This window comes from Scophthalmus maximus, chromosome 5 (genome assembly GCF_022379125.1).
Source record: "Scophthalmus maximus strain ysfricsl-2021 chromosome 5, ASM2237912v1, whole genome shotgun sequence".
In the NCBI taxonomy this organism is placed as follows: domain Eukaryota; kingdom Metazoa; phylum Chordata; class Actinopteri; order Pleuronectiformes; family Scophthalmidae; genus Scophthalmus; species Scophthalmus maximus.
Genome location: NC_061519.1, coordinates 3,393,945 through 3,408,104, shown reverse-complemented (window position 1 = coordinate 3,408,104; position 14,160 = coordinate 3,393,945). Strand labels below are relative to the sequence as shown.

General features: G+C 41.4%; 1 protein-coding gene across 2 annotated transcripts in view; it reads right to left on the bottom strand.

Annotated features, from left to right (window-relative positions):
* Positions 1-150: 150 nt before the first annotated feature.
* LOC118311420 (solute carrier family 66 member 2) overlaps positions 151-14,160 on the bottom strand; it is a 25,409-nt gene continuing 11,399 nt past the window's right edge. For both annotated transcript variants that reach the window (XM_035635272.2, XM_035635273.2), the window contains 2 exons: positions 12,918-13,134; positions 151-3,647 (listed from right to left, as the gene is read on the bottom strand). In XM_035635272.2, coding sequence (XP_035491165.1) covers positions 3,437-3,647; positions 12,918-13,134 — 428 coding nt within the window. In that variant the 3' untranslated portion in view covers positions 151-3,436. The remainder of the gene's footprint in view (positions 3,648-12,917; positions 13,135-14,160) is intronic.

Here is a 14,160-nt window from a genome sequence, read left to right as displayed (position 1 = left end):
GGCATATGCCATAAACAGGACCACGGCTGGTGGTCTTATTCTTCTTTTGACGACTGATGTCCGCCAGAGCGGCACCACTGACGGGAACAACGGTGCGTGTCTGCACATGACAAAAGACCAACGACACAAACATCTCCATCAAACAACAAATGACGCATGACTTTCTCCCTGTCCTCTTTAATGGGTGACGACGCCAAGTTAGATTCCAGACAATGCTTGGTGTTTAAACAGCCTCAACAAGTGTTGATGGCTGTTGTTGCAGGCTGAGGTTGGCTGCTGGCATTTTAATAGAAACACAAAAAAAACACATAAAAACAGAAGTAATAAGAGTAAAAAACTGAATACATGAATGGTATTTTGGTACATAAACAAACTAGCTCGGGGTTTCACAGAAAGGGCAAAGTAAAACGTGGCAGTTTCAATGGTAAAAATACCTTCAAATGATAAAACAAATGAAACCAAAGGATGGAAAAATTACAAAAGTGAAACCATATACATGGAATGGAACAATGGACAAAAGTGGAAGTCTGAGCTCCTATGATCCTGTTGAGCACAACAATAACATATCAAGTATAACATACTGTATCTCACAATATCCTTACAACACAATCGGCCTACCTGCAGTCTGAATAAAGAACAGAAGTACTGTATATACGCACATTTTAAGATTATTTCAAAAAGTGAACGAAATAAATAGGGTGGCAAAAGAGTAAACACAAAAAGTGCACCTTTATTACTAAGATACCAAGGAATCCTCCATCATGTCCTTTTTTTTGATATCTAAGAGAGGAGAGAGGAAGAAATATTCATAGAAAACTCCTGTAGAGTCCCAGGGGAATAAAAGGGACGTTTCCATTTTCGAGGTTCAGGAGAGGAGGACAGAATCAGGTCTGCTCTTGTACACAGTTCACTGAAGGGCTGACAGTCGTACATCTCCTGCTTTGGCATTTCTTCCCACCCCGGAGAAAACATTACAAAACAACAATGGCAAAAAAGAAAGAAATCCTCACTGTGGCTGGTCTTGCTGCTGAACAGGAAATTAATTTCTCATGACAAAAAACGTTGATGAGTACACCTTGCCTGAAACAGCACACACGGAGCGGTATCACGAGGATGGACATCAGAGGGTGTTATTGAATGTGGAATATGAATAATAAGCTGCACCGTCTGTCTAACACATTGGCAATATGATGGTGGCAAAGATATGAGCAGATTCAAAAGTGTCCATCTGTAGAGCGAACCTTTCCTAGACAGTAGGACTTCTTTTGTTGCTTCAGTCCTGGGTCTCAGCATTTAACAGAGTACAATGTTATCATTACAATTGGCCAAGATTGCAAAATACTTCATATTGTTCAGAATAATTCTGAGCGACTGAATTGGACACACTGTTTACCATCAGCCTCCTAGTTGTACTTCAGCTATGATATCTCCCACTTGGCAAAACAAAGTACTACAGATGTGCCAGAATAGAACTACACCGACAGTTAATTCGGACTAAAATCGTGTATTCAACTCAATTCCACTCACAGCTGAGTTATACACAGTTTGTCCCCATCTAATCTAAATATCGCGACTATTGAAGGGTTTCTGTTCTTCCAATCCTGCAAACATCATATCACTGCAGCACAAGTTGTAAAAAAAAAAGCAGAGCTATTTTCTTTAAACAGTTGCTAAACTGATGATAATCAATTCCGTGACGATCCTGTGATTGAGATGCTGTTTAAATGCTACAGGTGAGTTCAGACGGAATGAGAAGCTAAGCCTCGCATGGGTTATCTTCGACCACCGGAATGTTTTTAATCTCAAAAAGAGACATTATAAAATCAATCTATTACATTCATAACAGAGCATACGTGTTGTTTGTGTCCAGTTTTCTTTGTGACATTTTCCAGTGGCTCGGTTTTCCTCGTACCTGCATGGAACCGATTCACAAACTCAAAGCAAAAACCCGGTTTCAATTGGCTTACATTACTTACATTTACAACTTTCGATGACGTCCCCTAGTCCCACACTAAATATGCGTTGACCTGCTTCGATGACAGTGAGTGTCATTAAGTTTACGTTGTGCTCAGTCTGAATGTGCCCCAAGAAAACTGGAATCCAAGTTCTAAACTGATTCCTTTGGGGTTTTTCCAACATTCATGAAATGGCAATGATCAAAATGATATACAAAAATGCCGGCGACTTCAACTACTTCAGTAGAAAATGTTGGCATTAATTTCTCGAAAACGTGTGCAGGTCATGATGACAGTTAGGTTTACATCTCAACACCTTTGCTTCCAGCTATTCTGGTGTCAGACAGAAGACTGGCCTTATGTCATCACTCTGAAAGCCAAGCGTGTTCATGACTAATTGTGTTGTAGAAGCCGGTACATTGCGTCCCCAAACCTTTGGGATTTTTTTTTCTTTGGGTAAATATTGATTGCTTCTCGTTTCTTAGTTGTATCCCACTAATATTGATCCTGTATTGTCAAAGCCTATGGAGGCCATCTTTCCAACAAGCAGTAGAGTGAACATTTCTCTACTGTGCTAAAAAAAACCAAGTAAATAACAAATTCCATTTTGTACATTCAGTAATATTCTTTTTTTTCGGATTGATTCATACATTTATATTGCTGGTAATGCAGCAAGCCATGTTTGAATGTGTGTGTTTTAAGCATAGACTGTATATAAAGATGGACAACGTGTCTCCACTACCTCCTGTTGGACAAAAATTAAGCAAAAAAACATTGCAGCTACTAGTGTCGCCATCTTGTGCATTTGGAGCCACTGTCTGTGGAGCCGCGGTATAGAGGTCCTGCTGATACATGGACAACATGGTCCAAGTTCCATCCAACAATAAGGGGGAGGTGGGGTTTTTGACCTATAGCCCGTCACTGGAGGGGAATCGAGATAATTTGTCTTTGCTTTTGGGAGCCTTTTGCGTCGTCCATCTTTATATACAGAGTATGGTTTTAAGGCAGACGGTCCATGCAACAATCATCAGTGAATGTGGATGAAAAAAGCTGGTCCACAATTTCCTTGAGCCCATACATCAGTGCATCTGCAGTGTGTATATATACTGTATATTCATGTGCATTATATGTTTCCACATGCACAGATTGATTCAAAGATGTATTCTTTGAGATTTCTGCATTCCAAGACACAAAGCATTCTGTCGCATTGAGAAGAAGTCAGTCGGGTAATAAATAAAACGAAAAGGTCAAGTTTACGTGTAACAGGAGTCCTTCAGGTACCACCACCACCACCACCACCAAGAGTCTGTGTATGTTCATGACTAATTTATGGGTTTGTATGCGTCTTCATGTATACATAGAGGTGACTGTGAGCAGCCAACATAATCTCAAGGTGCAGTGGTACTCATGCATGTTTACACATGTCCACAGTTCCTCTGTAAGGGCTTCCTCACGAGTCTCCCGAGAGCTTGCGTGGCCTCTCAGAGGGCTTTGGCACTGGTGGTGTGTGAGGCGGTGTGTGAGACCGGTTTCTGTGGGTAGCGGCTGTAGTAATAAACCTGTAACAGTATGGCGATGTCCACCATGACCTGCAGCAGGCCGCATGTCCAGAACTGCACCGGAGCCTGGGTGAGCAGGAAGTAGCCCGTTTTGAAGGTGTCGCCGCTGGTCCACATCAGCACCATTTTGATACTGGGAGGAAAAAGTCAAAACAAGGCATGATGAATAAAGGAGGAGAATGATCAAAACTCACGACTACAGAAATGGCTAAAACTCAAATGAAAATAACATTTCATCATTCCGATTTTCGTAACAGTTTTACTGGAGTTAATTTTTGGATCAATGTATACATTTCTATTTCAAAATGCCTTTCTTCAAATGTCCACTGTCTGTTTTTATGTTTAAATGGCATTTTCCTGAATAATTCCTTTTGGGCAAGCTAACAATTGTGTTCGGCCTGTAGTTGGTTGATTTTATGTTGTTCTAGTTAATGAGAGCTAAATGGGTAAACCTTTGAAAAAGAAATTCATTGTTCATTGTTTCACAGTTTATTTATATATTTTTCAGAACTCTGTTGGTTATTATTAACGTCATGATGACTTATTTCCTATAAAACACTTTCCATGTGGTAATGGCTTCTTCCGCTTTCAAAATACACCGCTTTCACAGAGTGGCTCTTGGATGTATTTCCACCTGGGTTTGATGCATTTTACTCTGTATTTATTCAATTTGTCACCAAGACTGGATTTTAATGACGGTAGGAAATTGGGTCAGAGAAATACAATATCATCTCGGGCAAGTACGGGATATAGCAAATAACAAGCAAAACAACAACCATGGGAAATTAAATAATGAATCTTCCCAGGTCGCCGGCTTCTCATCAGCCTTCATCATGTGGCACATTTCTAACCATAAAACTCACTGCGCTGACTGTTCACAGGGTTCATGGCTCATGAGAAAAACCAGGGGATGATTTTTTGCAAAAACATCAAAGTTATTGTTTTAGTTGCATCCATGTGATTTGTGAAGGCAAACTTCTTTTTAGGCATAATTTTTGTCCTCTCGATGGCACCGATAAGCATGTGTGTACCCGTCTAATGAGATGGAAAAGGAAGTTCAATGAGAGAAGAAGAAAACAGGAAGAGGACCAAGCCCTAGGGTCCAAACACAACTTTTATATGTGTCATACTTTCGTAAAATAGATAAATATACAGTATACCACTGCACGCAGGAAATGTGGGGACATCACCTCTACAAATTCCTATCAAGTTCCATTTAAAAGTGCCACAGCTTGTGGTTGTGGGTATTTACATAACCAACTTTTGCAAAGCTCTCGAGTATTGGACTTCTTTTTTTTTTTCTCATAACCTTTTATCGCTTTGCCTGAGGCAGGGCAACGCTGACAAAGAAAGGCCTGAGCCAGCACTGTGTCAACAATGCAGCCGTGTGCACACAATCACACGCAGGACTTTTCACATTTGCCTACCTACCACAATATGAGCATACGCTGAGACATTTTAAAATCGTTTCACTCGAGGCCGCCTGTTCGGTTGGTCCACACTATTCGACAAAGCTTTGCAGGAGATTTTTTGTTGTTGTTGTCCCTGAGCCAAGTGCTGCTCTGAATTTGAAAGGTTGGTTTATACTTAAGTGTTATCCAGCCATACGAGAAAGCTTTGGTTGTATTTATCGGCATTTTTTATTTTATCTCGTCTCTGAGATTTCTGCATCCAATACAACACAATACAAGACAGGTCATCTCCCAGGACCTGGTTAGCAGAGATAATAATACTTTTTTCTGTGTTTCTTATGAGAACTGGCAGCCACCGCTATACTGCAGAATCTTTGTTTTGAATGTAGCGATTGAGACATTTAATATATTTCACATTACATTTTCAACATATGAAAATAGTAGCAGGAAAACAAAATAAATGTGAATTGGGCCTTTTTTATTGTGTTCATAAAAGTGAAAATATTAGAAAATTATAGAAAGATAACGATGATTTAGATTCAATTTTAAATGGGTTAATTATCAAACATTTTTTTCACATCACGTCAAAAACTGAAATCTCTCATCTACAGAAGTCTTCAGACGATTAACTCAATATGTTGTTGAGAACTGTGTGCTCTACATTTGACCCGAGGCTGGTGTTCAGGACATATTTCACTACATTCAATTCAATATTCCACTGATGTAAGACGGACCAATCACAGCTGTAATCTCATAATAGGGTCATAACCATTAATCCACACGGAGGTCAACTATTACCCGCGAATTCATGACCGGGCTTCGTCACGGGTCCCGCTCCCTGTGGATCCTCTGATGTAACGGGCCGACATAAACATGTCACGGAACAAAGCTTTGATTGCTGCAGCAGGTGAAACATGCTGGTTGGCGATAAAGGGAGCCTGGAATGAGTCTGTGCGTTAGCAGATTCGCCGCCTTTCCGTAAGCCGCTTAACAGATGTAAAGAACGGATGAGAGGTAATCTAGTGCCGCCGCCGCCACCCCCCCCCCCCCCCCCCCCCCCCCCCCCCACGCTGCCAGGTTTGATGCAGGCCCGACTGCATGTCTGTCTGTTCGGCCCTTTGGGGCAAAGCTTTGCAGTCAAATCTCCTCTTGCATTATTCATACTTCCAGCTTCACCTTCGCGTTTTGTGAAAGGCCAATTTGTGAAAACCTTGCTGCTATTTTCCCCTTATTTTCACTTCTTACATTGTCCCAGCTCTTTCCCTGCAGCCTCTCCAAATGTTCCTCCTTGCTTCCATTTTCACACACTTTCTTTTTTTCTTTCTTTTTTTCCATAAGCCCACACACTCCACTTCTCCCTTCTCCCCATCCATTCATCTTCTCACCACCTCCTTCACCATGTCCTCATCTCTCTATACCCAGTTGCTTCCGCCTCCCCCCACTGCCTGCCACCCTCACACTCCTCTCTCTCAGTAAGGAACTTGTTAGCTCTGTGGAAAGTGACCCTACCTCCCCCTCATCCTTCCTCCTCTCCTAATGCTCCGCTCCTCGGCGGCAACTGTCTGAGTTATGACGATGTTTACCTGCAGGTAATGATGAGAGAGGCGGGATTCGTGTTTGATCAATTCCTCTGCTGGTTCCCTAATAAGAGGTAACACGGGGAGGACCAGGGAACAGGGCGCCAACGCGTCTGGCTACTTATTTGTCACCTTCGCCGAGACGGGAACAGAGAGAGAAAACACACTGTAAGCTGCGCGCAAATAATGGTAGTGCAGTAGTAGAGCCGCACTGGACCAGACAATTATGACCAGTGGGCTGCAGATGCATTGTAAAGCAGCAGCGGCTCTGCATCAGAGTAGTTTGAATATGAAATAGACACATTAAAGGTTAAAGCACAGACCAGTGGATTTATTTATAAGCTACTTCAAGCCAAGATGAATTAATTGGCCAAGAGCTATAGGTGTTTTGGAAGTGCTTTGGGGTAAAAGAACTTACTTTACCTACAGTATAATATTGACAAGGGAGGAGAAGTTGGTGTTAAGATTCTAAAATGCAAGTCCTGTCCAAGTGTTGTTAGTTGGTTCATAAGCTACACCAGGCATTTAGTAGGTGTAAAAGTCATATATGCCGTGTAATGAAATAGTGCCAGAAAAATCACATTAACATGTACCAAACCTCATTTCGGTACATTACATGACTTGATATATATATCATGTTGGTGTTGTGTGTTAGATATCTTTAACTAATAACCAATGCCTCTGCAAAATGCCTCTCCCTTGCTGCTGTACATTTGGTAGGTCTGCGGCCAAAACACCCTCTTTCTGTGCCTTTGCTCCAACTCATCATTCAATTTTCTTGAGAGGGTCTGTGCCGCAAGAGCATCATCATTTTGTGGATGAGGCACTTAAGTTGCACTCACTTTGAGTTTCCCCTGAAAAGTAACCTAATTGTCGTGGCTGGACCTCCTTTAAGTTTTTCTCAAAATGTATCTTGCGGTTCTTTTTTGGTTCTTGTCTTGGTCTGTGGCCTTTTCAAAGTAGTTTTCTGGCGGAAAAATACCAATTCATTTTCATCTAAAGAGAAAGCGGGTTCCCGCGTGACAAGAGCAGATGGCAGGTGGACGGGTGGGACAGACGCTGCTCTGTTCTACAGCCACACAGCAGCACCGTGCACCCAGTCACCGGGGTGACGGCTCCCGCACCATCAGTAGTCAACACACATCTATACCAGCATGTGTGTGTGTGTGTGTGTGTGTGTGTGTGCGTGTAGGACAGCAGCCTGCGGGCTAAATAAGGTTCTGGCACTCTTATCTGGCATACTGGGACACAGCTCAAGACCACGATCCTTATAAGGCTGCAGTTGGCTGTCTGGATGTCCCATCTCCCTGTTTTGTGTTTGTCTGTGTGTGTCTGCGTGTTTTCTGTCTGTGTTGAATTTTATTTGTTTTATGGCATGCTGGTCAGCATCAGTATGGACCTCTGGCTCTGCAGGCTCGGGACAATCTAATAATAGCAGCAGCCTGAAAACTATTAACACAAAACCTTCAACACCCACTCATCCCCCTCACACTGCACAGACACTCACACACCTTTCATATGGCGTAATGTCCCCTACCCATACTGTATCTGTCTTTACGTGTTTTTACACAAGCTCTGGCTGATATCGTTTCTCTCTGTACCAATTTGAGTTTAAACTAGTGCAGGGATTCAAGAAAAATGTCTCAATTATGCCGACTTCCTAAAAAGCTAAATTAATGTCTGAGGCAACTAGTTAAGGGGAGTAGACAAGCCTATTCTCAACTTCACTGGCAGACTCTCCGGGTCCCTGTGATGCATCTTATATCATTCCACAGTTCGTAATTGTTTTTATATCTCAGTTTTCGATTCAATGAATCATGGCTGGACGTTATCCTTTCATCCTTTCATCTTGGGCGGATGAGCTGTGAAATGACAGGCCTGGGCTTTCACTGACTGTATGTGATCTGTGTGGGTTTGATAACTGCATCAGAGAGCAGCGCAATAACCAGCGTACGGAAAAAAAGGTCAAGGTCCGTGGGTGGATTCATAAAACAGAACGTGACAACCATTAGATCCCACAGTACAGCCAATGTCATTCACACCAATAACTGGGTAGTGTCAGGGTAATGCTAGGGTTAGGGTAAGGCAAGGGGGAGACCTCACTCCCTTGTCACAACATTAGAGGCAACAGTTGCCATTTAAGCTGGAAATGAGAACCCTGTCTCTGTCAATTTCTGAATGAAATCATGTATTGCGTACTATGAATTTGTGAATGGAAACTTTGCCATAAAAGTAGTCACTGTAAAATGCATGCATGCGGCGTGAGAATGGAAAGCGCGTCAACAAAACAAAAGGGTAAAATGACACACATTACCTCACATTAACAATGTATGAGGGGCATTCATGTTAACTTCGAAGGACCCATTATGGTAACAGCAGTTCAACATTTCCTTTCCTCGTGGGACTAGACATTCATCCCATCTCCATCCATATTCATTATTAAAACTGCTTCATCCTGTCTGACCGTGCGTCATGGTGCCATTCTGGTGCGTCTACAGTCGACATGAGGACTTTCAATATGATTCATTCTACGAGCTACTTTTACTCGGCTTACTCTGACTCCATCTCCCGGGTGGATAAGGTGTCGAAGCTTCTCACTGTGAGCCTGAATGTGCCAATACTGGGAGAGTAGTCTCCCAGTATGTGACTAGCTGGGAGTGGGGGACACAATGGCTGGACCATTAATAAGGAGGAAGTCAGTGGGATGTTTTCCTACATCTGGGATTTGATGACACTTAACAGGACAGGCCCCTCTGCTTTACCTCTCCTGTCTGTTTGTTTTTTGTATCTGCAAAATTCATATGCACGCTTACTCATTCATTCCCCAACCCTTATCTCTCACTTCTGCATAACAAAAAAAAATATTGAACCTGATCGTAACCGGAACCCGAGCACTAACACTGAAAAATGCATTTGAAAGCAAAACACCTTCATCACACACACACACCTTGAATGAAGTGCTGAGGCAAAGTAACCTAGCAACAGCTTGCAGACTCAACAGGTTGTGCACAGAGGGAGGACGCAAACAATAAACAGAACTGGAAATCACACCGTCCTCTGCACTTCAATGGCAGCTTTTATATGCACCGGCTGATGGCTGCAGGCCAAGACAAGAGAACTGATGGACAGAACTGACGTGAGGCTTCATGTTTCACAGGTTTTGAAGTATTTTAGACTTAGACACTACAGTGTATCCCACATTATTTAATGACAAATTGATGATTGTGAATGTTTCTCCACTGCATACCGGGCATCAAAACCTTAGCTGTTGATAACTTGCAAGTCTAACGACCTAAAACACAGGAACACAGCGATGCTGGAAAACATACTCGGTACATGTTGACATTACTCAAAGTGAAGGAAATGTAATTTATTTTCCCCCTTTCTTTTAAATCAATGTGATTATTTATTTGAGATAAGTGCAGATTATTAAGTCGTTTGCAATTATGCTGCAGTGCTCCTCAACGAGGTGGTGTTGATGAAATCAGACAGGGTGCCTGAAAGCACATGATGCATCGACTGAGTGTCTACACTCTGTAACACGAGATGGTATGAGGCTGTAGTCTGAGAACTGAACACATGATTCAGTGATTTGCACTTTGAAAGGGCAGGATCTTGTGTTTAACCTTGTGTCTACGGTTTGCATTTAAAGGAGACATATCGTGCTCATATTCAGGTTCATACTTTTAATTTCTGTTACCACTTGAAAAGGTTTACATGCTCTAATGTTCAGAAAAGGCATCAGTGTTCTCATACTGCCCATTCCTGCAGCTTCTCTTTTCACCCTCCATCTAAAATGCCTGGATTTCTTTCAGCCCCGCCTCCCGATAAATCCCAGTCCACTCTGATTGGCCAACTGGCCCAGTCTGTTGTGATTGTTCAACCGATTTCAAAATGTGTAGGAAATGATACGGCCCTTAACCAGAAAAGTGTAGATTCTTAGATTGCAGGTGGGGTTACCCCAAAAGAGTCAAACTGTGACATCACAGTGGGAGAGAAATCTGAACCAGTTGTTCAGAGTCAGGCTGTAGAGTTTAGCAAGCTCTATTTTCAGAGTTTGTGGGCCGGCAGGCTCCACAGATACACACAATATGTCACCTCGAGTTAGAATCTTCTTCAGACTCATAGACAGACAGATTTATAGTCTGCATTTTATCTGCCCAACCCATTAAATGTATTTACATTCAGTGACTCCCTATGAATACAGTAGTTTTTTATTCCACCATGGATTTGATGTCATTGATTTCAAACTTACCACTTGCTGTAAGACCAAATCAGAGCTGTGTTACGTTACTGCATATGCAAACTTGACTTTGACTGACTTCTTAATATCGTATTTAATATTTTTTCTCCTGATATGTCATACTCGACATCAAAAGTATCTTAATGCAGTATTTTTTTTTAATAAATCTTTTACTATTCAAACTCGACATTGACTAAATGGTGGTGAATGCTGTTGGAACAGAGATGTATGGAATTTGTGACCGAGATGGTTGAGAGTCAGAGAAGTAACCGACGGAGGGGTCTTTGAGACACGTATCACGGCACTGTGTCTTTGTTTGGCTGTGCTGTAAACAGAAAGATTTCCTCTTTTGTGATTCTTAAAGTGGCTGCTAAAGAAGTGTTTGCGGTTGCACCGAACCACATTTGATGTTACCAAAGAAACCAGAGGTGTCAACAAATTTACAAACCAACTTTAAGGTAAGTTATTTGGGCTCCTTACATTGTGTTTTGCACATAGAAACGTTGTTGTGAAAAATAAGCCAAAGAAACTGTGAATACTGTAAAGAACTTGGGAGATAATCTGAAGAAAACTGCCTTTTCATTTCTGCATCAAATGCATTGTTTGGACGTACATTTTATTTCTATGGATAATTGCTGGTGGGCAGGAGGTACAAAATAAAATGACTAAATTATTTTATCCATTAAAAAAAAATCAAAAATGAATAAGTCATGGGACAGATAGGGTAAGAATTGCCTCAATTGACAGCTCCCACTGTCAAGGCCGGTCAGGTGGACAGGCAGCCCTGCTGGAGCAGTAAATTGTCTGCAGTTAGACAACCAACAGAGATGGAGGTTGAGGTGGGGTGTTGGGGGGACTGCTACAATGCAGTGCGCACACACAACTTTTTTATCAAGCCTGTGTGTTCTCTGGACAATCTGAAACTCACATATCTTTCAATAAATACATGATCAGAATCTTTTCAATTACATCTCTCTTTATTATATTTCCTTCACCCTGTATCTGTTTTTCATCATATTAATGTGCTGCCGGGTTCTTTTAAAAAATCTATTCATGTCTCATTGTTTTTCACTGACCGTAGTACAATACCATTAGAGTTGTGATAGATTTTGAAACTGTGTCTGCTTTCGAAACCATTTTTCATCAAAGCCTCTAATTACAGCCTTGAAACTTGATGCAAGCCAGAATGGTACATTAGCAATAGATACTGCAATACAGAACACCTCATTAGCATGTCGATTTTGAGAAACGTCAGTTATGTTAGCATAATAAATAGTTGTCAGGAGCCCTGTCCTTACTTCCTTTTCGACAGGTACCAGAAATACTTAATGAGCACATGTCAGTGTCAATGATCGTAGGTGACACAATATAATCTGGAGCCATTACACACATATGTGTGCTGCAGTACAACACATCCTCAGCGCTGCCTCTGATGGAAGTGGCACTCATAAATAAAACAGCACTCATCGGGAAAAAGACGTTACGATTAATCACAGATGCAACAAGCTTCGTTTTGATTTCCATCTGAAAGAGCCTTGGTAAATTATTCTTTAGGGCCAAATCGTTCAGAAAAATAGAGACAGTAAACAACCCCTCTGCATTCATTTACACTATGCTGATTTTCGGGCCGTCAGAGACTTGGAAAGAAAACAGAATCCCACACGCTGTCCATCACTTGTACTTAAAGTACTAAGTCAAAAACAAACTGAAAATTGAGACCTAACTGTCTGTGACAAAAGTTGACAGTTGTCAGAGAAAGGTGGTTGTATAATATTTGGTCTAATGATGTCTTTTTTTTTCTACTTATTTTTTACTACCTAGTGTTCAACAGTGTTGGATAGTTTACAAACATTTTGAAAGTGTATAGGTATGAGGATATGAAAGACACTTGATATTTCATATGACTGGTGTGTAATAAGTCTGAGGAACCAATGATCAAACCAAGCTCTTCTAACAAAGAGTTATGTTTTGCTTTTAATGCCCTTCTTGAAATTTCAATATATCCACAGTGCTGTGTTTTAAGTTGTTTATTAGAGTTGCTGACAGTGTGTATCTTGCGCTGAACCACAGCTCCCATGTCTGTTTTTGTTGTGGCTCCTCAAGGCTAAAGGCCAAAATAAATGAAATTCCCTGTGAATAACAAGCTAAGCCGTACAGTATTGAATCCATACCTCATGCCCTCAGTGGACTTGTTCTGATAATTGCAGTAGAGCTGCGGCGTGCCAAGCATTGCCTCCGCGAAGACGGCCAGGAAGCCCAGAGTCTCCACGAACAGCACAGAGTCCAGGAGAACGTATGTGATGTAAGCCGCCACCAGCGTGAAGGCCAGCACGCACTGCATGTAGTCCACGAAGTGGCTCCACAACCAGAAGTAGTTCCAGTCAAAGTCTTCAAAGGCATAAAACAGAGAAACCAGAGCTGAGTGCACAGAAAATATTTTTTTTTCACAACAAGCCCCTTAAGGGGTTTACAGAAGAGATTTCAGTTGGAAATAAGACAAAGATTCATATTCTGAGGAGTAAGAATGAAATGAGTAAATTTTAAATCAATCTGCCCAATAAATTCTGATTTTTGTTGTTTGAGTGGAAATTGTTACTCGCAAGTGGGGCAAAAATCTAAATGATTAATTTGTTTGATAGTGAAATGAACTTGTCTGCTTAAATAATTCATACTGTAAATTGTGGTTGCAATTTTAGGCCACATATTCAGCTGTGAGACATGTCTTCATTATCTATATGTCCCTTTGTACTTGCATGCAATTACATTTCATCGCTCTCCTCACTTCTCCCTTTTCCAGCACTGGAGGAAATAATCATCTACTGATCCCCCGCAATGAGAAATATCTAGTTAATAGAAGGAAGCAAAAACTCCATTATTGTGAACATTTTTGTCCAACTTCACACTTGAGCTGTGAATTTTCACGTGACTCTCACAATCCCGTTCTTGAATTCAGAAAAAACAAACAAAAAAACACCTATATTTCACAGCTACAAATATGTCATCCAAACTGCGCACAACTTGGAACTGTTCTCATTCAGATTCTTGCAGAAGAGAAGCTTGTATATCCAGGGTCTCGAGGGAGGAGGCCTGAGTGAAGGTAGTGAAAAGCCCCGAGGGAGGGTGACAGTCAGACACAGTAGTAATTGGCTGAAAGGCAATCTGGAATTTAAAGAATGATTTTAAACCCCGTTTTATGCCCTTACACCTATCATGTGCCATTTTCTCCAAGGAAATGATCAGATAGAGATTCTGAGCACAACATCACTGACTTCCTGTAATAAGCAACAGAGCCAATACTAATCATATTGTGATAATACTGAATCTCAATGCAAAGCATTGATTTCCTCATATACTACCTTAGTGTAGCTTTTACACGGGAGTAGGCACAATAAGCAACAGCATCATATCTTTATG